Source organism: Pocillopora damicornis, chromosome 4 (assembly GCF_964200805.1).
Source record: "Pocillopora damicornis chromosome 4, jaPocDami1.2, whole genome shotgun sequence".
Lineage (NCBI taxonomy): Eukaryota > Metazoa > Cnidaria > Anthozoa > Scleractinia > Pocilloporidae > Pocillopora > Pocillopora damicornis.
The window spans coordinates 14,396,049-14,419,474 of NC_142673.1; the positions used below are offsets into that span (position 1 = coordinate 14,396,049).

At 39.0% G+C, this 23,426-nt stretch overlaps 2 protein-coding genes across 4 annotated transcripts; both read left to right on the forward strand.

Annotated features, from left to right (window-relative positions):
• Nucleotides 1–147: 147 nt before the first annotated feature.
• LOC149046924 (uncharacterized) lies at nt 148–2,600 on the forward strand. Its single transcript, XM_089204189.1, has 3 exons — nt 148–200; nt 1,493–1,557; nt 2,047–2,600. Exons 1-3 carry the CDS (start codon nt 148–150, stop codon nt 2,598–2,600), a joined length of 672 nt encoding a protein of 223 aa, XP_089060315.1.
• A 6,476-nt stretch (nt 2,601–9,076) lies between these two features.
• On the forward strand, nt 9,077–22,474 carry LOC113670989 (uncharacterized). Of its 3 annotated transcripts, none has more exons than XM_089204324.1 (17): nt 9,077–9,211; nt 9,630–9,779; nt 11,498–11,769; nt 12,496–12,775; nt 13,119–13,411; nt 13,803–13,955; nt 14,634–14,677; nt 15,184–15,284; nt 16,383–16,707; nt 17,131–17,163; nt 17,301–17,438; nt 17,780–17,902; nt 18,459–18,809; nt 19,595–19,820; nt 20,144–20,296; nt 21,051–21,199; nt 21,885–22,474. In XM_089204324.1, exons 1-17 carry the CDS (start codon nt 9,167–9,169, stop codon nt 22,094–22,096), a joined length of 3,048 nt encoding a protein of 1,015 aa, XP_089060450.1. In that variant the 5' UTR covers nt 9,077–9,166; the 3' UTR covers nt 22,097–22,474. The 3 variants fall into 3 exon arrangements, with proteins under 3 accessions (XP_089060450.1, XP_089060451.1, XP_089060452.1); XM_089204325.1 differs by having other exon boundaries at nt 17,307–17,438; XM_089204326.1 differs by lacking the exon at nt 9,077–9,211 and having other exon boundaries at nt 9,483–9,779.
• Nucleotides 22,475–23,426: the final 952 nt, after the last annotated feature.

Below are 23,426 nucleotides of genomic sequence, written 5' to 3' on the forward strand. Positions count from 1 at the left end.
ACAAACACCATTCTCACAGTAATTTATTGAGAAGCTGACAAACACAAGTAACAAAGAAAGGTGGGTTGTACAAGACAAGCTAGCGTGAACAAAGGAACTTAGCGTGTTATAGAAACAAAGCTCTACCGTGTTAGCCAGATATGAACAATGGCTACAACACGCTTTCTAAAATCAATTGTTCTTATGCGCATATCTGCAAGGTAAGCGTGTCAAGCCAAAAGCGTGCGAGCGTGTTATGATGTGCCGTGTGCGTGCGTTCACCTTATTTCCTGAAATCCAGGGGAGGGTCACATATTTTTTTGCGTATTTCTATATTGTAGAGCGCGTGAAAACTAACATTAGCTGCACCAAGAGCTCAATGTTATTTTGAAGGTGTCCTACACTTAGCAGTACAGCAGTGTGTTTAGTCAAACCTTTTAAATTTGGGCATATACCGAGATCATGTATAATCAGCTATCAATAATAATAACCATAATAACTTTTTTTTTTAAAGTTCTTTTTTATGTCTAACATGGTTTTGTTAACATTGTTAAAGTAGAGAAATAATAAACTGCTTTGCCACAATTTTGCAAAATATCTCGCCTGGTTCTTACATTTTCATTTTAACTATTTAAAGGTAAAAAAGTCGCCAATACTATATACAAATTTACTTCGATTCCTGTAGATTTTGGGAGTAAATTTTCATTCAAATGTTCTCAAAAGTTGATTGCCCAAATGAATGAAATACATAATAAAATTTTTGGACGACTAGGGACACAACAACTATTTTGAAAACATATCAGTAACCCAGCCCCCAACCACCTGCTGCCATCGTTATAAAAAAAAAAAAAGACATAATCATTTGAAGCCCCGTTTACATTCAAGTCTTCTTTTGGCACGGCCCGGATAAAAAAGGGTCTGTGTACCCAGAAAAGCAGCACGGCTCGGATGATTTCAACAGTGTAAACGTTAAATTTGAACCCGAGCCGTGCTAGAGTTTTACCCGTGCTCGGACCAAGTCGGGAGGTAGTCCGAGCACGAGTAAAAATGGTCACCGAGCCATTATTTTGGATTTCCAGTACAGTGTAAACAGGTATCCGAGCCGTGCCTCCATTTTTACTGAACATTTATTACATCATTGCACATGAGTGGAATAAGGTAAAATGGCGGCCGCCAGTGAAACGGGTCAGAGAGGAAAGACTTGGAAAGATTGAAAGCGAAGTACGAGCCTTATTAGATCTGATGAAAGAAGAAACAATAGCTTTTAACTTAGACAACGCGAAGACACCTAAAGAAAAACGATTAGGGTACTCTGTCGTCCAAGTGCAACTTGAAAATAAAGGTAAGATTTTCTTCATTCGAGTGTGGTTGTTGTCGTTGTTGTTATAGGCGCTGTGCTGTTCATAAAGTTAGAAATGTCTGTTTGAAGTAAAAACTTACATATTTATTCATTTCAGGAATAAACTACAGTGTGGATTCAATAATAAACAAATGGAAGAAGGTAAAGCAACAGTTCAAGAAAGAAGTGTGATCATTCAGAGGGTGAATCTATTAATGATGCTAAAAGTTCCGAAATTGGTAAGAATATCAGTATGTGGTTTGTTTTTCATTATGGAAACATCGGACGGTCGGTCATGTATTTTTTTAATTCCCCTACCTTATCTTTAATTAGGATGTGCATATTACTCTGACTCAGTTCTGGTACATATGAAGCATATGAAACATGGTTCAGGCAATAAATTGAAGTACAGAGATCAACTTTAGATAGTACATGGAATCTACGAACGTTCGATGCGTTTATGTGAGTCATTTGTAACGGAAACGCTTTTTAAGAGGCCAGTACAAACGTTAGGTCACAGGTACAGGTCATTGTTTTACCCATACTGAAATAAACTTTAAAAGGCCTCCTATAGCTAGGCCTTAACTCTACACCTAATGATTTTTAAGACGGTGTTTAGGGTTAAGGCTGTTTCAGTATGGGTAAAACAATAATCTGTACCTGTGACCTGCTTTTTCTACCAATTACCTCTAAATAACCATAATGCTGTTGTTTGTTATTTTTGTAATATCTGCGGAAAAATTCGACCTATGAAAGTGGCATAGTTGATGAACAGCAGACTAGTAAAGGTCAAAGTGCTGAGGTGCAGGAGGACCTGGAAGACCCTGAGAAAGAACTAGGACAAGAAGGGAAAAAGGCCCTTAAAAGAGATGCAGAAACCTTGGGTACTTCAAGAAAGCCAAATAAAAGTAAGTTAGAAAAGTCCCTTGAAATGTTGTGTGATAGCTTTAAGGAAGCAACTGAAATGGAGATGCAACAAGAGGAAAAGAAGAAGAAGCGCCATAAGAGAGAAATGGAAATTCAGTCGAAGCTAAGGCAACTGGAGATGGAACGAAGACGAGAAGAAAGGCAGCACGAGTTGTCAGTTTTACAGTTACTCCCTCGGCAAGCTCCCATGGCGGCATTTCTTGTCAGTCAAAATTTTAGCCAGAGCTATCAAAATGACGGTTTCATATTTCGAAACAATGCTCGCTGTAGTCTTCTTGCTTATGCCACTGAAATAAAAGTAGTTGTTGTTCTTATCTCTAGGAGCTTTACTGAGCATGGTAAGCAATGCAGGTAAACTTTATTGATGAAAAGGCAACAGGATTGTCAAAAGTCAGTTTCATTATCCAGTCTCAATTTACATTTGGCCAAGGTATACAATATCAAGGAGTGTTGTTCATACAAAAACAATCATAACACGATATTAAACATTTTAATTTCAATTGCTATTAGCTCCTGAACCGATTTATCTTCCTTCCTCTGTCATAAAAAGTTGGCTAATATGTTGCGGGTATCTGATGCATCAGCCCTCTCTCGGGCATTCATTCTAAATGGCACATTTCCATCTTCTGGCTGAGGGTAGGAACTGTCTTGAGCTTGTTCAAACCATTCGTTGAACAGTGGATCTCTTCTCAGATCAGATATATTATGTAATATACATGAGGCGGCCACTAGATGAATAACACCCTCAACCTTCATGTCAATGCGCTTTGAAAATCTAGGAAAACGACCTTTCCAACGTCCGAATGTGTCTTCAACGGTCATTCTGGGACGACTGAGGCGGTAATTGAAACGTCGATACTTTCTAGGGGTGTTCTGATTTTCCGGAAATGGCTCCAGCAACCAAGGTAACATAGGATATGCTGGATTGCCAAGTATACATGGATGGATATCCTGGCCAAGTATGGTCTCTTTGATATCAGGAAAGAGGGCACCATCATTGCCCAGTTTATACATTTCGGAATTCGACAACACGCGTGCGTCATGCACGCTTCCGGGTCAGTCAACTACAATGTCCCTAAATAAATACCGTGAGTCCACTAAAACCGGCATGATAATACCGTGATAAGGCTTTCGATTTAGGTAGTCCGTCTGGTTTTGTGAGGGGGCCTTTTATCGGGACATTAGTTCCATCTATGGCTCCCACACACATGAGAAAGCCCCACTCTTGTTTATAAGTTGCCATCACTTGTTTCAAATGGTCTCCTTTCGGTATGGTGATATATCTTGATTTTAACCTTTTAAAGATGGCCTGCCCCGCAGACCTCTTTTACGCAAAGGATCGTGATACTCCAAACAAATTAGCCACGGAACGATATTCTGCGGTGGGTGCCATGAAGTAAATTGTCAAAGCCACTCGCTGAAATGTAGGAACCGCTTTCCGTAATTTCGAATCTGTGCGAGTAATATCATCTTCCACTTCATTTACAATGTAAAGAACGGTTCCTTTAGACAAGTGGACGTTTTAATGCCACTGCTTTTCTGAAAACTCACTGCAAGCCATTGCGATCCAGGCATCAGTTCTGGGTCCGACCCAAAGAGTTCGATCTCTCGGAGGATTCACAACGATAGCCAATGCTATCATCAACATCATCAATTTCTTGCGCTTTTCTTTTGGTATCTGACGTTTCCTTATTAAACTCTCGAATTCGCCCTGTTCACCACGACGCAATCTCGAGACGACAAGCGTGGCACTGACAGTCGCCATGTTGGAAATTGTTAATTCCGAAATCTTTTTGTCGCTGACCAAGACGTACAAGGGCTCAGCAAATGTGAGTGAGTTTTAGTCGAGCCGTGCGACTTCGCTTGCCGAGACGTGCTGAGTTTCTCTAGTGAGTCCTTACGTTTAAACTTTTATGTTGTCTCCTTACGCTTAACCTTTATAGCACCAGATAACCTAGCGCTTAATGCATTTGATTCGTGTTTTCCCTTTGTGACAATTCGTTGACAATACACCAGCTTGGATAATAACTGACAAAGCATTTGTTTCCACTACTTGAATTCACACTCGTATTGTTCATCACCGAACGATTCTGGACGTTATAACATTTTGAGTAGGATCAAATTACTTGCCCCTCGCCTCAGAGCATTGTATTACATAAACACTCATAGCAGGAAAGTATGATTGCTCTTTTTTTTCCTTGGTAACAAATATTTCAATCTGGGAATCTGCATGCTAAAATATAGGCTTTTTCATCCAGACAGACATTACGATATCAAAACACTATTTCCTGATTTATGAACAGGTAAAAATGTTAGTTTTAATTATTTGCCAACTCTATGGTAGTAAAGAAAGGCGGGAAGTTACACTGAAATCAGCTTACTGTCTATAACCTTTGATCGCTGGTAAAAGAGTTTAAAATAAGTTTTTTCGAATTAGTCTTTCAACCTTTTTTACTTAAGACCAAACCTCAAGTGTTTCGTGCGTGGAGAACGAAGTGACGGTGTATTTGGAAAAGCGAATATTTTGACACTTTCAAGCCAATCAACTACACTTACCCAATGCTTCATGTAAAGGAATCCGCAATGCCACTCACTTCTTGATCAGCACATCTTTGGATAGTTTCCCTACGTTGTGGGACGCTGCGGAACGAAACCCAAGATTTTCTGATATTTTCAAATTAAGTCTATACAGTAACTCTGATTATTGATAATGTGCCATTTAAATGCCGATACTTCTTCAGAAAAAAACTCCTGAGCCCAGTTGGCTTGTTAGCTCAGTTGGTTGAGGGCTGCATCGGCATCGCAGGGTTCAAGGGTTCAAATCCCGTACGGACCTGAATTTGTTTTTCAAGCCTTGTTTTCACTACTAGTTCAGTAGTATTCATAACTGCGAGGATCGCTTATATTCGTTTATAAGTGCTTGTTGATATCAAACTCGAAATCATGTTCTTACTTGTTAATAATTTACATGAAAAGCGCATTACAGAAAGTCAAGACGGACGAAATTTTAGAAGCGCACGCGTGCTATTTGTAATTTGCACCCGTGTTACAACTTTGCACTCGTATTACATAAAAAAAAAATCAACTAGTTTTCAGCCAATCAGACGCGCGTAATAGGAGTACGTGTTATGCTTGTAATTGCATAGTCTAGTAGGACAGTTGACTCATCATGGCTGCAGGTTAGTGGACGGTAGTGGACGGTACGCGTTATTTGCGCGCCCTGTGGATGCGCATTTCGCCGTTTTCTTTTTTTTTTTTTTTTTTGAAAACCTATCAGTGATGCCTATTTTCTTTCTCTAGTTTTGTTATTGTTTTGATTAACAATGGTAATAGGACCTAGTGGAGTCCAATCGGTCTGTAATCATACGAGTGATTAGCAAAATCGGACGACCGCTAAGCGAAGACTCTAGGTGAGCAAGGGCATTGCTAGGTTGATTTTAACAATTATATTCGACATCGATGGTTTCCACGACTTTCAGAGAGAAATGGAAAAATGGGTCACGTAATTTCGAGTCGATATCCGCCGTTTCAGCTCATTGTATCATGATCAACGTCTGTTTGAAAAGGAATGTATTCTCGATCATTAGCCTGTATTTCTCGTCCGTGTCACAGTCCTTTGTAACTCAAAACCCAACTGACCTTTTGCAGATGTGGTAAGGGCTGTATAAAGAACAAGAGAAAGAGGAGAGAAGTGACAAGAGATGGGACAGAGCAAGAAGAAAGTATAAACAAGGTCACTCTTACAGGTGGACCTGTATTGCTCGAGGGGGCCAAAGAAGAAGAATCCAAAGGTAGGTTCTAGTACTAATGTAGCATGCCTGTACATGTCTATCTTATGGTTTTCTACCAAACGATCGCATGACCAAATTTTCTTTCGAAATGTTATAGTTGTTTTGGTTTACTTCGTTTTCTTCATTTGTAAACAGCCCGACCCCTTCACCTTTCTGAAACCATTTTTGTCAAAGGGACGATGCTTGACCAAAACTCTATTCCCAGGAGCCCTCGATTCTCGGTGCTGACCGAAACTATCATTGTTCTAAGGCTGCGACGTGGACAGTCTTTGAGGAATGTCAGTTATTCTTGTTTGTCTTTGCAGTGCCCAAGCAAGGTATGCATACAGCTCTGATCGGTGGTATGGTAGGCGCTAGAGTGTTTGGACTGGTCTCAGTCGGAGCTCTGGCTATTTTGTTGGTCAAATATCGCAAGACGCAGCGGTTTCCGAACAGCAACAAAGACGAGCCAGCGGGACAAAACAATGCTGCTTACATGCCGGAGGATGCCGTGATCGCAAAGGAAGGCAATGATTAAATCGAATTTCCCTTAAATTTTCCCAAAACGCTAGTTTCGATATATATCTTCTTCAAAACTTCGGCGTTAAGATTTATCTCTTGTTTGTTTCTCTTACGGAGGGTATATCTTCATTTTCATGTTTTTATATTATAAAGTACCATTCCTTTAGAATCATCTTTACAGAATTTTTTTCCCGGAATCTTGAGTTGTCTGTTGGCACCTGGTTTGCATGTGTCAAGCTCATATAACTACACTTATCCATACTAACTACAAACATAACTTTTTAACGGTTTCGATTACAGCGTGTGTATTTGTTAGCATGGTAAAATAATAAAATGCCATAACAGTATTTTGTAAAAACTTTATCACTTTAACAAGTATACTCCAGGTACCATAAGCTTTCCCGCGCCATTAAAAAGCAAATATAAAACTTGCCACCTTTTGAGATTCCATGCTGCGACGTAACCGTTCGAAAACTGATTTCAAATCCTTTGAAATTCAACAACGGTGGAAAAAGTGTAAGAAAATGTTCGTTTTCGATTCTACGGCAATCAGAGAGGTGGAATGCTTTATTAAAATCACTTTGTAATCTTTTTGTTTTATTCTTTTTTTATTTCATTTTTTTCGGCACTTTTACTATTCCTGTTCCCTTGAAAACAGGGAAAGATGAGTGCAACGCTTTTACCTATCAAATTTAAATGATGAAAAATCAGATCATGACTGCTAGTCGAGTGGGGACACGGATTTTATCAGCACGTGCGTATAAGATTGCCTTCTTTATCCTCGGCTGCGCTTTTTTCCACCGAAAGACAATTTGTAATGTTTTTTTTTTTTTTGAAACATAATATTTTTTGAAGTACCCAAAGTGAAGGCATGACGCAATATCTTGTTTTATCAACATTCTGATGCGCAATAGATGCTCAAATCTCACTACTTAAAATACAGAGTTAATGATTACGTTGATTCACAATTTGTAAAATTGAACTACCTGACATGGAATTCTCTGACAGCCTCATTTTGAATCCAAGACGAAGATCGGGACGGTCCAACTGACTTGTCATTACTATTGATCATTTATACAATTGATTACAAAAACGTTTTTCCATGCTAAAGCACTAATCATAAACGAAGGCTTCATGTACATATGGAAGACCCGTCTAAATATACTAATTTCAATTCTCATAATATTTAGGCTTCTTGCAACAGATGTTAAACAAAATCTGTGGCAAGTAGTGAATGACGGAAACTATCCAAGTTTTCCAGAAATATTGGATTCTTTTTAACTGTTTCAATGATTGTTACATTGTTTGGCGCACAGGATGAGGAAAGTAAATCACTCACATTTCCCATCATGCCATACGATCTCATCGTTAACGGTTCCTGTCTTTTCGGTAGCAGAACATTTTGCAAACGAGTAAGTAACCACGACGAGTAACATAGAAATTTACAACAATCAACGGGTATGTATTGTAAAATTGTAGAGATGAAATCTGATAAACGTGAGATTCTGGTGAAATACTGATTTTACTTATGCAAATCCGATAGAGGAGATTCAGTTGAGTGAACACGTCAGGCATTGAGATGACCATGTTGGAAACCGACCGATCAAAGCAATTTTTTGTGGTTTCCACTCCAAGTGTTTTTGAAGTGCTAAATTGGACTGTGCATGATTTGCTTTTTCAAACACAAGATTTCTCAAGGTGGATGGGCTTCAACACTCCAATGATCATGATAATACAGTCGACTTTCATGTTTTTAACAAACTAATCATGAAACATGAACTCATGATAATTGGCGTAGATAGCTGTTTACACGAAGTTATGGCACGTTATATTCGCTGAATTGCAACCTGTTTCAAAATAAAAGTTAATCTCAGAATGGAACAATTCCTGAAGCCTTCCTCGTTCCGAACAATTTGCGCAACGTACATCACAGCTCTGTCCGGTTTTCAGACAAATATTGCAGGTTAATAACTGACCACAATAATGTGGTTTATACCGAGTACCGTGGCTAATGGACGTCGTTCAGTTCCGTTTGGTGTGAAGAAAATACAAAATAAAATGAGCAAATGAAGTTACTGACTCAATAACTGTTGAGCTTAGGAGTTAGAAGAGTGAAACATTCAGTTGGATACTAACTTCTAAACTGATCTTCAACTACAACTTGATAATCGACTGAGAAGTTGACAATCAACAAAGTGTTTATGATCGATAGGCTGAGCCCCCAGTCAGGAAAACTGGGCCTAATCCCCCAGTACACAGACTTGAGGCACATCGGAAAGCCTCATAGAGAAAAAAGAATAATTTTTTTCCATGCTCCATTTCATTAAAAGTTCATTGTATGAATTTACAGTCAAGGACAGAGTTTTTGCGAAGAAACTTCATCAGAATGTTTTCGTTGAATCCTGAGTATAAACGTAAAATTTCGCACAATGTAATCATTGAGCCATCACTGTTTCCCTTAGAGTTACATTTGCTGAAAGGCGCTTAGAAGAGACCCCATTTCGAGAATATTTTGACCAAATTTGGTTTAATTAAAGGTGAAGCGTTGGAAGTCCATCCGTGAGATCTGAAGCTTATTGAAGACAATATCACAGCTACGCAGGGGATGGTATGAGGTGACAAACATGGAATGAGGAAGAATTCGTGTAAAGGTCCCGATTTCATATGGCTACAGGTAATGTTCAACAGATTTCAATATGCAGTCAGTTAATACATAATCAGGAACCAAGGAATATCCATCGTAGGATAACGGTGAAAATAACTTTCCTCCATAGGGCGATGTTACGAAAAACTCGTGAGTCATGTCATCAGAATTTACTACACTACACGGTCATCATCCGTAAGATCTGAAGCTATTATATAGAAACAAAACCTTTCCTAAACAATGCGGGCGAGCAAATACAATTGCACTTTTATTAAAAGCATCATGTCATGAATTTAGGTTCAAAAAGTCAACAGATAACTGGTCGACCACTAATGCAATTCATTTGTGTTGAGAAGATATAAAAAGAGTCATCCCTCAAAGGAACACGGCTATTGGTGAAAACCCTGCAAGGCGAGCACTCAGCGCACCGTGCATTTCGATTTTTCAGTATAAGTTGAAACCTGCGAGCAACAAAATGGTGAGGTGGCTTCCCGCGGGATGGATCTTTGCCTTTTTGGTTTTTGGCACATTCACAGAAGCATCACACTTTCGTCACGGCAGTATAATGTGGGCTCCAGACGATTCTAACAGCAACACGGTACAGTCCTTAGTAACTCTTTCAAAACAGTTTCAAACTACTCTAGGAAAGTGATCTAGTATATACTAAATTAAGTTGAGTCGAACCCAGCATATACAGTACATGTAAGCTTATTTTCTTAACGAATGAAGGGGTTCACTTATGCAAATTTCTGCCGATAGAGGGAGGTGAATAGGTTAAAGAGTCGAAAATTTTGGCCCTCAAAAACCTATGAATTACAAATTTTGAAAGATTTGATCGGATGCGCATTTTGGCCCATTATGTTCGTGTTTTGTTGACGAACTTTTTCAGTTTTGACATTTGACTTTTGGTTCTTAACGGCCCACAAAAACTTGAAATAGTCTTATACCAGGATAGAAGAAAAAAAGAGATCAGGATAAACCCAAAACGAACAAGGATGATGAAGGATGGCGAAGATATTCACGGATTGCAAATATTTACGCTGATCAAATTTCCGTGACGTACTGACAAGCCATTTTGTGTTGTTGTACAATGGTGGCGGTTCGATCATATGTCACTTACTTTGAACTTGTGTTGCTTGTAGTTCAAGTAACGTCATCTTTGAAAACCTTTCCGTAGTTTCTTTGACCTTCTCGCATTGAACTGAATTAATTCCCAGCGAAGGAATCTCGATCATTATGTTTACCCTCCATTTTACACCTATTATCCCATGCAGCCAAGTGTGTCGCTTTTCTAAAAACATTGAATTGCAGATGCTGCTGCACGTTGCCTGGAGATCGATTATTAGCTTCAGCAATAGCGCCACAGTTAAAGTCATACGTCATTTCACTTCCTCTTAGCATAAACCCCTTTCAGCATGAAGGAATATTGTCCAATTCATTGTTCGATTTAGGTTTGAAAGGGACGGTGGTACAAATGAGTCATGCAGTTTTTTCGTAGTACACAATAAACGATCTGTACTTTAAGAATGGGTACCGCTTAAAAAATTAGAGCAGAAGCAGCTCATAAGTACGAAAATTACCCGAATATTAACATTTCCAATTCAAATCATAGTCATGTTGTGCCAAGACATAACATTTTTAAACGAAATCCTTCGTAGATTTAAGAAAATGAAAGCCAAGATTTCCTTTGTGTAATTGCGCAATATCCCCGTATTTAAAGTAGCATTGAACCATTACACTAAAATGTTGAAAAACAACTTCCGTAGCAATTCTTCAACTCCCTTAGTTCCTAAGCGTACCTCGCCAGGGACATATTTCCCTATCTTGCATCAGAGAGGCAAAGTTCGGAATACTCTCCTATCTTGAGCTTGAGGCACCTGTACAGAAAGTCATTTATGAATTGCGTTCAACGCTTGCTCCAAGAACTGCTAATAGATGATTTCCAGTGATTACAATTCGATCATAAACAAGTTATCTCTCATCTTGAGTTTGAGATTTCTATATTTCGAGTCGAGTCATTTACGAATGTCAAGTCATCATAGAGAACTCAGCGTGACTGTAAGTTACCTCTAAATTTAGCAATTCAATCATTGTTCATTGTGTGAGAAACGTGAAGGGCAGATGATGTCGCGCAATCATACATAATTTTAATTATGCATGATTGCGCGACATTATCTGCTATCAGTGTTAAAACACTGCGCCACATTTTAAACCAATTAAATGTATTTTCTCCCACCTACGCGAAGTGGCTTATATTGCTAATCTACCCTGTGTATCAGCGGGCAAACTTAGTGTAATCTACCTGTTTATTCTTAGGTACACTTTTCATTTCGTATCGGTTGGAGACGATCAAGCAGTCAGAGTCTTAATTGTGACAAAAACATGACAAGCAGCGGTCAACTTATTAATTACGGAGGCTCGTGGCAAGCAGGATGTGACAATTCGTTTAATTCATTGTGTGGGTCTTTGTTTGCCATTTCAAACACCAACTTCTACTGCACTGATTATAGTGTGTCTGAGGATTGGACAGTGGGCGAAAATAACTTCACTTACACTTTCAGTAACAGCGAAAAGAAGTGGAACGTGAGGTATATTTTCTTACATCTTAAGAACTGAGCAAAAGGAAACTTCTGTTAAGCTTCTTGCTGTCATATTATCTCATCACACTGTACTCACTTGCCGTCTGAGAAGTATGTGAGAGAAGCATGTGCTATTAGGACTCGATCTGGAGACACCTCAAGAGGCCGGATCATGTCGTCGATATAGGACTTAAGTTTGTCGATTTGGTTTGTCAGATGACAACTTTTAGGAACAGCGAGGTCCACAACCGAAAAAATCGTTACAATTTCTAGCCAACGTTTTCATAGTGGGTTTACATGACAATCCAACGGGGTCCTATGAAAATGACAATGATAATTATCATGATAATCAAAATTGATCATTGAATGACATCAAAAAAGAGAGTCTTTTACCAAAAGGGAGAAATTAAGCTGTTATATTGTTTTTACGTCACGGTAGAAATGGTATCGCTGTACCAAATTCTTCAATTACGGGCCCGTTAAAATGTCATAATAACTTAAAAACTATTATTGGACAAAATACGAGAAGTGAGTATTTTAGATCGCTAGAGGTTACAGTGAAATGAAAATTTAATAAAAGGTTTCATTAGTAACCGAGAAAATCTCGTTGGATTAGGCGCATACTCAAATACGCAATAGGACAACTTCAAAGCTTAAATGCGAGGTTGGGTGAACAAAAGTCAAAAACCAGGTGGAAGCTCACTACAACTTTTCTATTTTCTCTTTTCCTACAAGTTATTCAGGTTGCTGTTGGATTTCTTTAAGTCATTACGCTGGTTCCACAGATTGGAAAGTAGAAACTGCAATAAACCTCGTTCCACGATCGGATAACGGAAAAATTAACTCATCTCCTGTAACACGAAGTCCAGCCATTGTTCGATTTCCAGGAGGTTGTCGTCAGTCATTTCGAATCCCAGTTGAAGATCCCGATGGCGATACAGTGAAATGTCGCTTTGCGACTTATTCGGAGTCCCTCAAAGTCAATACAAGTTTTCCTTACGGTGAAATGGATGAGGTAATTGAAGGCAGGATTTACCACAAGTTGACAATACAATGAAATACAATGCATTACTTACAATACTGCTAACTTGCACTAATAACAATACATTATATGAAATAGTCTTATGCTATAGTACATTGTCTAAAAAATTTGGTTTGAAGTCTAGACGTTCGGGAAAAAAAATGCATGGTGCGAATTTTCCAGAAAAGAAACGTTGAGTATCTTAGGGAAACCACTGTAATATGTCAGGGGCTGAAATGTGTTCTAAGCTCCGGGAATACGTCTCCTGACGAATAGGAATATATGTATCATTCAGCGAACTCAAAAGGGAGTTATCAGTTATCAATTTCCCTCGTAGAAATCTTGTGTTCTAACTTACGATGGGTCGCAAGCAGCAGTTGGCGGAATTTTTGCAATAGCATTAACTTTAGAAGACTTTCCAGCAGGGACTACAAACTTCGCTAGTGCCACACCGTTCAGTGGCATCCCATTACAGTTTCTTGTCATGGTAATTGGTAACCATGCTGGTCATTGTGACGAAAAGCCTGTCTTTACGGCATCCACCCCAAAAGATGGTGAATGTTCCGATCTTCCTATTGGCTCCGCCTATAGAGCAGTGATCGAAGTACAGGTTGCAGACTTCTCAAAATCGTATGTAAACTAAACAACTTGCCATTCATTACTTTCTTCCTTAAATTTTTCTTCTACTTAAGAGACGCAAATACCTATCTTTTAAGATAGGTATAGCCAAAAAGATTACAAGCTCCCATAAATAATAACCAACTTTGAAGGGTGTTAATATAAGCTACCATACAAATTCTTAGTATACTATCCCATTCAGGTCGTTAAAATGATGAAGAATTTCTATTAGAACATAAAAAAATAATCAATTAAGGCTTCACGGTTTTCCGCAAACATCTACTCGAGTAAAATTGGTAACGCAACAAGTTATAATTTCTGGTGCGGAACCTGAACATTTCTCAGCATTTGAAGTCATTATCATTTATGATAAATTTAAAGTTATTCTATTCAATTACTTTAGCATTGTGGAAATAAGCACTGCATCTCCAAGTGGAATGCAACTTACATCTTTACGCAATCATGGACAAATCTACTACCGAAATGTCACGTGGTACCCCAGTCAATATCAAATTGGACAGCAGTTGTTCTGCTTTAAAGCAAGCGACTCTGCTGGGTAAGAATTGCAGGTGGTATGGTCATTAACCCCAAATATATCAATTTAGGCGGTTTGCAGTTTTCAATCGTTGATCTCGAATCGTTGGAAAATTGAAAAATTTCTCCTGTCGAACAGGTAGGTCACTCGTGTTTTTTTGCTCTGCTGGGTAAGAAGTAAAGGTGTTATGTACATCATCATTAGAGGAATAACTTCACTATTGTTAATCGTTAGATTCAGTATTTTAATAAGGGAAACAGATAAATTTTCGTTTTATGAAGTATATTACCATTTTGTTTGTCATCATATGCCTATCATAAAGTTTGTGGACATAGTTTTTTTTTTATTATTATTTTGATTGACGACTTGCGCCTTACTTGTAAGAATGATTACAACAGATATGATGACTATAAGTCATTAGGAGTAGATATTTAGTTGTCCCCATCGCTTCACTGGCTCAATAAGTGAAACAGAGGACTCACTGGAACATATCATACGTGGGTGGATGTGTGTGCTTGTGGTTATGTGTGACGAAGTGTAGGTAATGGTTGGTGTTTGGCTTTACTGTCGAAACATACAATTTCCTCTCTATGTCTAAAATCCCCCAAAAACAACCTAATCGTTTATATTTATCTGTTTATTTATCGAGGTTATTTTTATATTTGCTTTCCTTATGTGATGTATTTTTTTGTTTTACAGACTGGAAAGCGAATGGCGATGTGTGACAATTCTTGTTGGCACGAGTAAGGAAATTAAACACTTTTCTTTTTAGGAGTCGGACTTGATTAAAAATTCATATTGCATTGCAGCAATAGTAAGTACACTGGACAGAAATCTGCTACTGAGGTAGGTGAATTCGGTTACCCGTTGACTTTCATCGAAACGAAAAGGTAAAAGTCGGAACTGCATCTTTAAAACAGACTTGTAACCCATTGAAATAAATTTCCTTTCAATAGCCATCCGGAATTGAAGTAATATTTGAATACTCGAAAAGGTTTCATTTTCGAGGTGTCTACCCATGTAATTGCCATTTAGATTGTTGTTACACCAATGACGTCCTACCGGAGGACGTTTAGTATCTTACTGAGAATGGAAAGGAAACAAATGACATTTTGAGCCACTTTCTCATAGGAGTCGGCTTATAGGCAGAGTACAGTATCATACAAAAGTGATCAGGAATGATTATGTGATTGGTATTTCTATGTGCAAATAAAGCTTCAACGATTGATGATCAACAACCATTTTCTAGGTAGTACTCCACGAGTCCTTTTAGCAAGTCGCATGCCCATGACACCCGTGAGCAAATACGGATCAGGTTATTCGTACTGGAGCATTCGGTTTGACCGACTGGTAAGGATAACAAACTTGTAACCTTGCTAATTTTTAAGAGCGTCGAAACACGGTTATCAAAAATATTTGGGATCAGGCTCTTTTTCCAATGAAACCTCTTTGGGCAGTTTTTTCTCACTTTCAACTTGAATGAGTTTGGTCACATTTGGCCATATTTTCACGCATCTTCTGAGAATATTTGGCATTATGGGTTACGCTCTTAGCAAGTTCATAACCCACAATATTAGCCCTGCTTTTTTATTTCTAGTATGTTTTTACGTATGATTCATTATTGAGGAGAAAAACTGTACGCGTTATCATTGCCTTTACCTGGTCTTTCTGAGGTATTTAAACAAAGAGATCTTGTCGCGTCTTTCCTGCGCTTTTCGTAGAGTTTAAATTATAATTAATTATTTTCTTTATCTTGGGCCCCCAGCGGGACAGTGTGGTTGGCTCACTGCGAAAATTTAAAGCCGTGGAAACCGTGTTTGTTTTCTTTCATACATAATGGGATATAGATTTCAGGTGTAGTGTGGGAATCAAGATGGGTGTCGATTACATTCATATATAAAGGAAAAGCGACAAAACTTTTCGTCTGATTCATCTTCACTTTTGGGTAAACCCGAAAAGGGACAGTTTTCCTTTGCTGGTACTCCACAGATCTTATGTTGTCACATTAAATTTCGATATCATCTACTACGTGAAATCATTGAACACACACAGAAGAGCATGGAATATGTTAATATGTACAGCTCCTAAGACAAAGGAAGCTGTGATGGTGCATATGTAAGATCGCACATCTCTAAGGACTGTGCCCCCGGTTCTTAGCGTAGCCTGGTTTTATTTGTGGATGAATTTAGTAATTGGTTCTTATCCTTCCTCTATGACTTTTTTGTAAGATTTTCCTGATTTTCCTCCTTCAAAAATCCAAAATTTCCTTGCAGTGTCCTAAAAACGGGGGTGTCACACCTTACGGAAATTCCAATACTACTCAATTCGAGTTGTTCAAAATTGATCGTGTCCAAATAAACGACACAGCGAAAAATACACTAATGCACTCCCCCATTTTGTTTGACAAAAACTCTGTTTTACGATGAGAAAGCTTTTTATTTTCTGTAGATAAAGAAACCTCGAACATCGTCTTTCATAAGACTCGTCTTGCTGCCCAGTGGACAAACAGTCTACAAAGTGGACGCACTCTCTCAAAACGTGACAATTGGTAGTAATTCAACCACACTGCATTTTGCGATTCCCCATCCTGTGTTGAGCATGGAGGGATCGTATGCAATTTTAATGGATAGAGGAGTAGTAGTTGGACAGGGCTGTTCGTCTAGCGGTACACCCACACCCGGAATATCATCCTCGAGTGCCTGGAGGTTCTACGTAAATGGCGTCTGTTCTTCTGGGTATTCTCTACGCTCACCTTACTTCTTAAGCTGTGTTGGTAAGCAAAATTGTAGATTTTCTTAATTCCTGAAAAGAAAACCTTAGAGGAACTAGGCACACTTAAACATTTATTAGAAAAATCTTCATCAAGGGTCTCTGAGGATTTGTTTTACTTCTATCGTGTGGCTGTATTAGTCCCGCGACACTTTACCAGGACCTTGGAACTAGCTTTTGGAGGATTCTGAGCATAGATTTCCCCAAAATAATTCCCATCCGATTGTCCTTCTTTCCGTTCATCCTTCCTAAATCTGTGGGTCCGTCCCTCCACTCATGCACCCTGGTCATGTAGTCATCCACGCTTTCACCCATCCTTCTCCCGTCGTGTAATTAGTCTATAATACCTGTGCATCCGTCCTCTCCGTTTGCACGGATCTTGATTAATGCAGCATTCAGTAATGTCTTATTTTTTTTCGCCTTATAGATATAGATGAATGTGCCTACTCTGGTTCCAAAGGTGAGTGTCTGTATCTTCAGGTTACTATAACAGCAATAACGACAGACACGCTGCGGCTAAAAGGCTGGAAAATTGCTTAACATTGCCGCAAAATGTTTTCGATTACCCACAATTTTATTTTTCTGTATATTGGAAAGCTTCAGGTCCGTCAAATATTTTTCCGGAGTTGACGTTAACCGCAGGTTGCGATCAGGACTGTGACAACACTCCCGGAAATTACAGCTGTTCTTGTGAAAGGGGATTTCAACTGCAGTCGAACGGGAAGTCTTGTACGGGTGAGAAACATGAGAAGTATTGACTAATAATCATAATCGGCTAGAGTCTGTTACTCGTATTCATATCACCCTCTTTACAAATAAAAACGACGATCCAATAAGAACATTCGTACCAGTCTTTTAGAATGTGACACTTATTTGATCGCTCTCATAAACAGTCAATCGCTCCCTGGAAACAGCCGAAAATATTTACACTGTACTTAATAAGCAAAGTGGCAAACACCTCTTAAGCTTAAGCCCTTTTCCTTTGATGAATCTTTGTAATAAAGGCTCTCAATATTCTAAATCGGTTACCATTCAGAGTTGTCAAACTGAAAGGTGAAGTGAGCTTTCTTTTTTAGATATCAACGAATGTACCGTCAATAATGGTGGCTGCAGTCATCAGTGCTTCAACATCCCCGGAACATTTTACTGCGGATGTCCTAAAGGGTTAACTATGGGATTAAACAATTTGACTTGTGTTGGTGAGCAATGGCTAGTGTGGCCGGAAATGTGTAAAGAGGAAAAAAAATATATATATATATATAGGAAATTCACCAGGTTGTCTTCAAGAGAAAGCGACAAGAAATATCACATTTAAGAAGTATCATTTTACTCCAAGCCTTTTGGGTCCGATTTTAAATCTCTTAATTTCTGTGTAGGTAACAAAGAAGTCTAGATTTCTCACGAGAGTAGAGCGTATAATCTTAGTCCCCTGTAAAAAAAAACACGCGGACCGGACCACCGATTTAGTGGTCAATTATTCTACTCGCTAAAGTAGGGTGAGCTCATTTGTGAGCACGGCTCTATGCTCGCATTAGGTACCAGGTGGTGTTAATTTCCTAGGATTACAAATTTCGAAAGTGTCTTGTGTGGCAAATTTTAAGCACGGTTATAAAAAAAAAAAAAAAAATCTTAGACTTTTTAACAACTCAGTTATTTATTTCTTTCTGTCCGTTACATGATAATAAGAAGCAGCAAACCTCTAAAACAAAATTTTGAAATTATCCTCAAGTTTGTAAACCTTCTGTCACATTTTAGACCAAACTGCAAGTGTTTCGTGTGGGGAGAACAGAATGACGGTTTCTCTGGAAAAGCAAAGATTCCACTACTTTACAGTCAATCAACTACGCTTGCGCTATGCCTCATGCAAAGCCACCGAGAATTCCACCCACTTCTTGATCAGCACCTCTTTAGATAGCTGTGGGACGCAGCGAAACGAAACTGAAGACTATTTAATCTTCTGGAATGAGGTCCTGGCCGACGCCCTGATAATCGATGGTGTGGTTACTCGTACACATGATATAAAACTGCCATTCTACTGCCGATACTCCAGAAAGAAGTTAATGAGTCTGGCCTTCACACCTCAGAGGATTTACTTTGGGAATGAAAGTAACTTAACTAAATAGATAACTTTATTTATGAATGGGTGTGATTAACACCACAGAACTGACGTTATTTACGTTAGAAGGGACCCCAGGTCGGTTTTATTAGTATGAAGCAGTCGAGAGTATTGTTTCTTCTTTGTACGAGTTGCAAGTCAATCGCAGGCTAACTCGGCCCCAGTAAGTTATCTGAGATCCCTCTCCGTTTTATTCCCATCTATACTAGGAATAGAGAAGGATACCAGGGTTGTTTCTTGCCCAAAAAACATCGCAATAACCTAGCCAGGGCTTGAGTAAAGATCTTTCGGTCTTAGGTCTGCCGCGATAACCGCCAGGCTACTGCGCAAGTACCCTGTCCAACTCAGGACCACCCACGCAGGTAGTGGGATAATTTTTAAAAATCTCAAACCTTCTGGGTATCTGCAAAGTGAAACGGAGCAGTTAGACTCGGAACAAACAAAAGTATTCCAACCGAACCTTATACTTCCAGATAGAAAGCTCTAAACCATGTAAACCACTCTGCCATGCCAGCTTCACTTGAGAATCTTGACCTCTAAAGAATATTTCGCTGTAAGATTAGGTACAGCCTTCTGTTTAGGGAAGAGACTAGAGTTATTACCCGAAATAGAGATTTCCTTCGACGTTTGTCATGAAATGCCCCGTATGAACCAAATTCTACCTTGTTTGATTTCAGTCCTGAGAACGTTTCCTAAAGGTACCTTTTCAGCTGGTTATAACGATTAAAATAAAGAAGACGCTGACATGGTCTTTTTTATAATTTTCGCTATTTAGCGGGATATGGTTCGTTCACCTTCAAGATGGACTTCTATAGGAATTCGTCTTTTATCACGCCCTTCACGGAGCAAGACTACCCTCTATCAGTGGCTCTGAATGAGTATGTGTATTTACAGTACAGTGTGGCGTCCTCAGCTGACCTAGTCATCATGGCTGAGAACTGTAAGGCGACTAAAGATGCAAGCTTTTATTCGTGGCCGCAATACACCTTCCTTCGAAACGGGTAAGCATATAAATATACCTTGATTAAGCAGAACCAGCTGCTAGCTAAGCTTTCAAAACTTTCAAAGCCTGATACGATTATTGCAACACAATATAAAAAGGCTGTGGTTAAGACAGCCTATACAATAAAACTAATGAATAACAAGCCGTTGAGGGAAGACCAGCATATTCATTCTTAATCGCTATTTGGTCCTTGGCCTTTATATGGTCTTGTTGGTGAACCGGTCTTAGGTCTTCAAGGGTCCATACTGAGGCTCTGCTATTTACGATTTTGTTTGTTTTATTTTCGTATTGTTTTCGTTTTTTTGTTATTTCAACGGAAAGATGCCCCACAGATTCGACGCTTGACTACAGTTATAATCCAACTCGACACTACCAACAGTTTAAAATCAGGGCACTTAGATTTTGGAACGACTACGACACAGTGTACTTCCATTGTGAGCTCCTGGCCTGTCACCATAACTATCCTGATTCCAGGTTGGTCTCAAATTATTCAGTTACACTGCAAACAAGTCAGGGTGAATTACCCCAACTGGATTTTAGAGAGCTTATGATCCTCCTAGGTGTGACTGCGAAATGTCTCAGCCGATTTTGCTTTTTCTTGTTTGTTTGTTATCAAATCCGTGAGATGCTTCCACAAGAAATATTACATCTGACCTGCGTGGTGTAATTGATGAATTCGGTGAATGATAAAGTTTTATTCTTGGTATCGATATAAATATATATTTTGCATGCAAACTAAGTGGACTATTCCGCCGGATCTCATCCAAACCCATCCCCGTACCTTAAATATTGCTATCCTTCCAGCGCGGAGTACTGGTCCGTCGTAGAAGGTTGCGTCAATGCTCTCTGTAAAAATTTTCTTTGACTCTTCTTTACTATTAGCTTACACTCCTGGTTCGAGACAGGTAATTTAAGAGGAAAGTGGCTTGCTCATGTTAATAAACAACACGATAGCCTTGAAAGGGCAAGCACCTGAATCTTTCGCTCACGATCACGGTACGATTACCATTTCTGGCCATCTTGATTAGTAGTGCCTTCTTAAGTATTGCTTAAAACACTTATAGAGAGGAAATAAAAACAAGACAAGTTTAAGGCGGCTCACTGGTTCACTGGTCCGCTGATGGAAACTTTCAAAATGTGGTTATTCAAAAATGCATTGCTGATTCTTTTGCATTTTTGTCCACGTGCTAATCATTCGTAATTCAAAATCCGAAGAACACTTTTGCAGGTGCAGTAAAGGCTGTATAAAGAACAAGAGAAAGAGGAGAGAAGTGACACGAGATGGAGGAAACCAAGAAGAGAGTACAAACAAAATCATTCTTACAGGTGGACCTGTAGTGTTCGAGGCGGCAAAAAAAGACGAACCACTCGATCACAGTAGGTTTCCGAAAAAATAACCTTTTAATACAGTGTTTTTATCTGTTTGTTACGTTACGATCCTTTTAATGAATCGGGTCTAAGAAAGCTCAAGGCTGCATTAGTGTCATCGCGTCTGTCACATGATCCCACTTCTATTTTTGAGGGAAGAATGGCACCTTCTGGAGTGTATATATTGATCCATAACAAAGATGAGGATTTAGATCCAATGTCTGACGCCCATGCGCTAAAACCACAACCAAGCATTCTTTTGAGACCCCGCTGTCCTCCCACCTAAATGAGGAAAACTTTTTTTTACCCCTGTAACTGCTTCTTTGCAAAAGGATGCGTCGTTTATCTGTACCATCAGAGCCCAGCCCCACACCTGTGCTCAGCAACACATTTGCAACTCTTACCCGACTCTATAATGATAATAGCGTCTCGTAGATTTTGTCGAGTCTCAGCATACAAGCCACGATTCTTTTGGCCAGCGCGATAAAACTTGAGAGATCCGACCAACTCATCAAGCATTTCACGAATCTAATTGGCTGTTAGGAAAATGAATCGCAAAGCAAGATCCAGAACTTAATTCCTTAAGAGGCCTTAGCCCTCGTCGCTAACTGAAACGATCACGGTTCAGAGGTTGGGACTTGAATGATATGGTTCACCAGGTGAATGAAATGTGTTCTTGTCTGTTGTTTTATAGAGTCAAGTCAAAGTAAACATACAGCTCTAATCGGTGGTGTGGCAGGCGCTGGAGTATTTGGACTGGTCGCAGTTGTAGCTCTGGCTGTTTTGTTGGTCAAGTTCCGAAGGACGCAACGGTTATCAAACAGCAATAATGACGAGAGAGTTGGACACAACAATCTCGCTTTCAAGCCGGAGGATGATGTGAAAGGAAACCAAAGCAGTGCTTAAAACAATTAAAGTGTTAAAAGACTAATGGTAGCTTCAATTGTTTGCTAAATTGCCTGAATTTATAGCCTGTTCGTCACTTTTCGGGGGGAATATATTTGTTCGCATATTTCTATATTGTAGAGCGCGTGTAAAGTAACATTGGTTTCACTAAGGGCTCAATGTTCTTTTGAAGGTGTCCTATAGACACTTAGCAATACAGCAGGGTGCATTAATCAAACCTTTTAATTTTGAGCTTATACCGAGATCATGTATAATCAGCTATCAATAATAGAACCCATAATAACTTTTTAAAAATTTTTTTTATGTCTAACATGGTTTTGTTAACATTGTTAAAGAGGATAAATATAATAATAAACCGCTATGCTGCAATTTTGCAAATTATCTCGCCTGGTTCTTACGATAATATACAACCAAAATCTTACGCACTATGTTTTCAAGAGTATGTTCTTGAAAATGTTCTCAAAACTTGATGGCCCAAATGAATGAAATACACCATCTGGATCTTTGGACGACTAGAGACACAACTATTTTGAAAACATATCAGTAACCCAGCCCACAAATATCCGCTGTCATCGTTATCAAAAAACGTAATCATTTGAGTTATCTGTGTCATTTGTCTAGCTCCTAATTTGTCAAACAGATCGTCGAGAGATGGGCACTTTTTAGCACAGTTTTTGAAAGCCCAGGTTATTATTAATAATCTCAAACAGCGGTCAGTAGGATAAGTATACAAATACTCCTCAAAGGCAGAGATAAAAATCCCAGTTCATAGTTATAAGTTCTTTGCCATCGGAGTTGTCACCAACAATCACCAAGCGTGGCTCACGCACTGATCGAGAACCTGGAACACGCTGAATTGATTCTGACCTACGTCTATTCTGCATGTATGTCGCCCTTTATCCTTCGGTGCGTTTTTTTTTTCATTTTTTGTGAGTCCTTACGCTTAACCTTTTATGTTGTCTCCTTACGCTTAACCTTTTATGTTGTCTCCTTACGCTTAACCTTTTATGTTGTCTCCTTACGCTTAACCTTTACAGCACCAGATAACCTAGCACTTAATGCATTTGATTCGTGTTTTCCCTGTGTGGCAATTCGTTGACAATGCACCAGCTTGGATAATAACTGACAAAGCATTTGTTGACTTCAGTTTTTTCCACTAATTGAATTCGCGATTGTATTGTTCATCACCGAACGATTCTGGACGTTCTCGCATTTTGCGTAGGATCAAATACTTGCCCCTATCCTCAGAGCATTGTATTACATAAACGCTCCTTGCAGGAAAGTATGATTGCTCTTCTTTTTCTTTAGTAAATAATTTTTCAATCTGGGA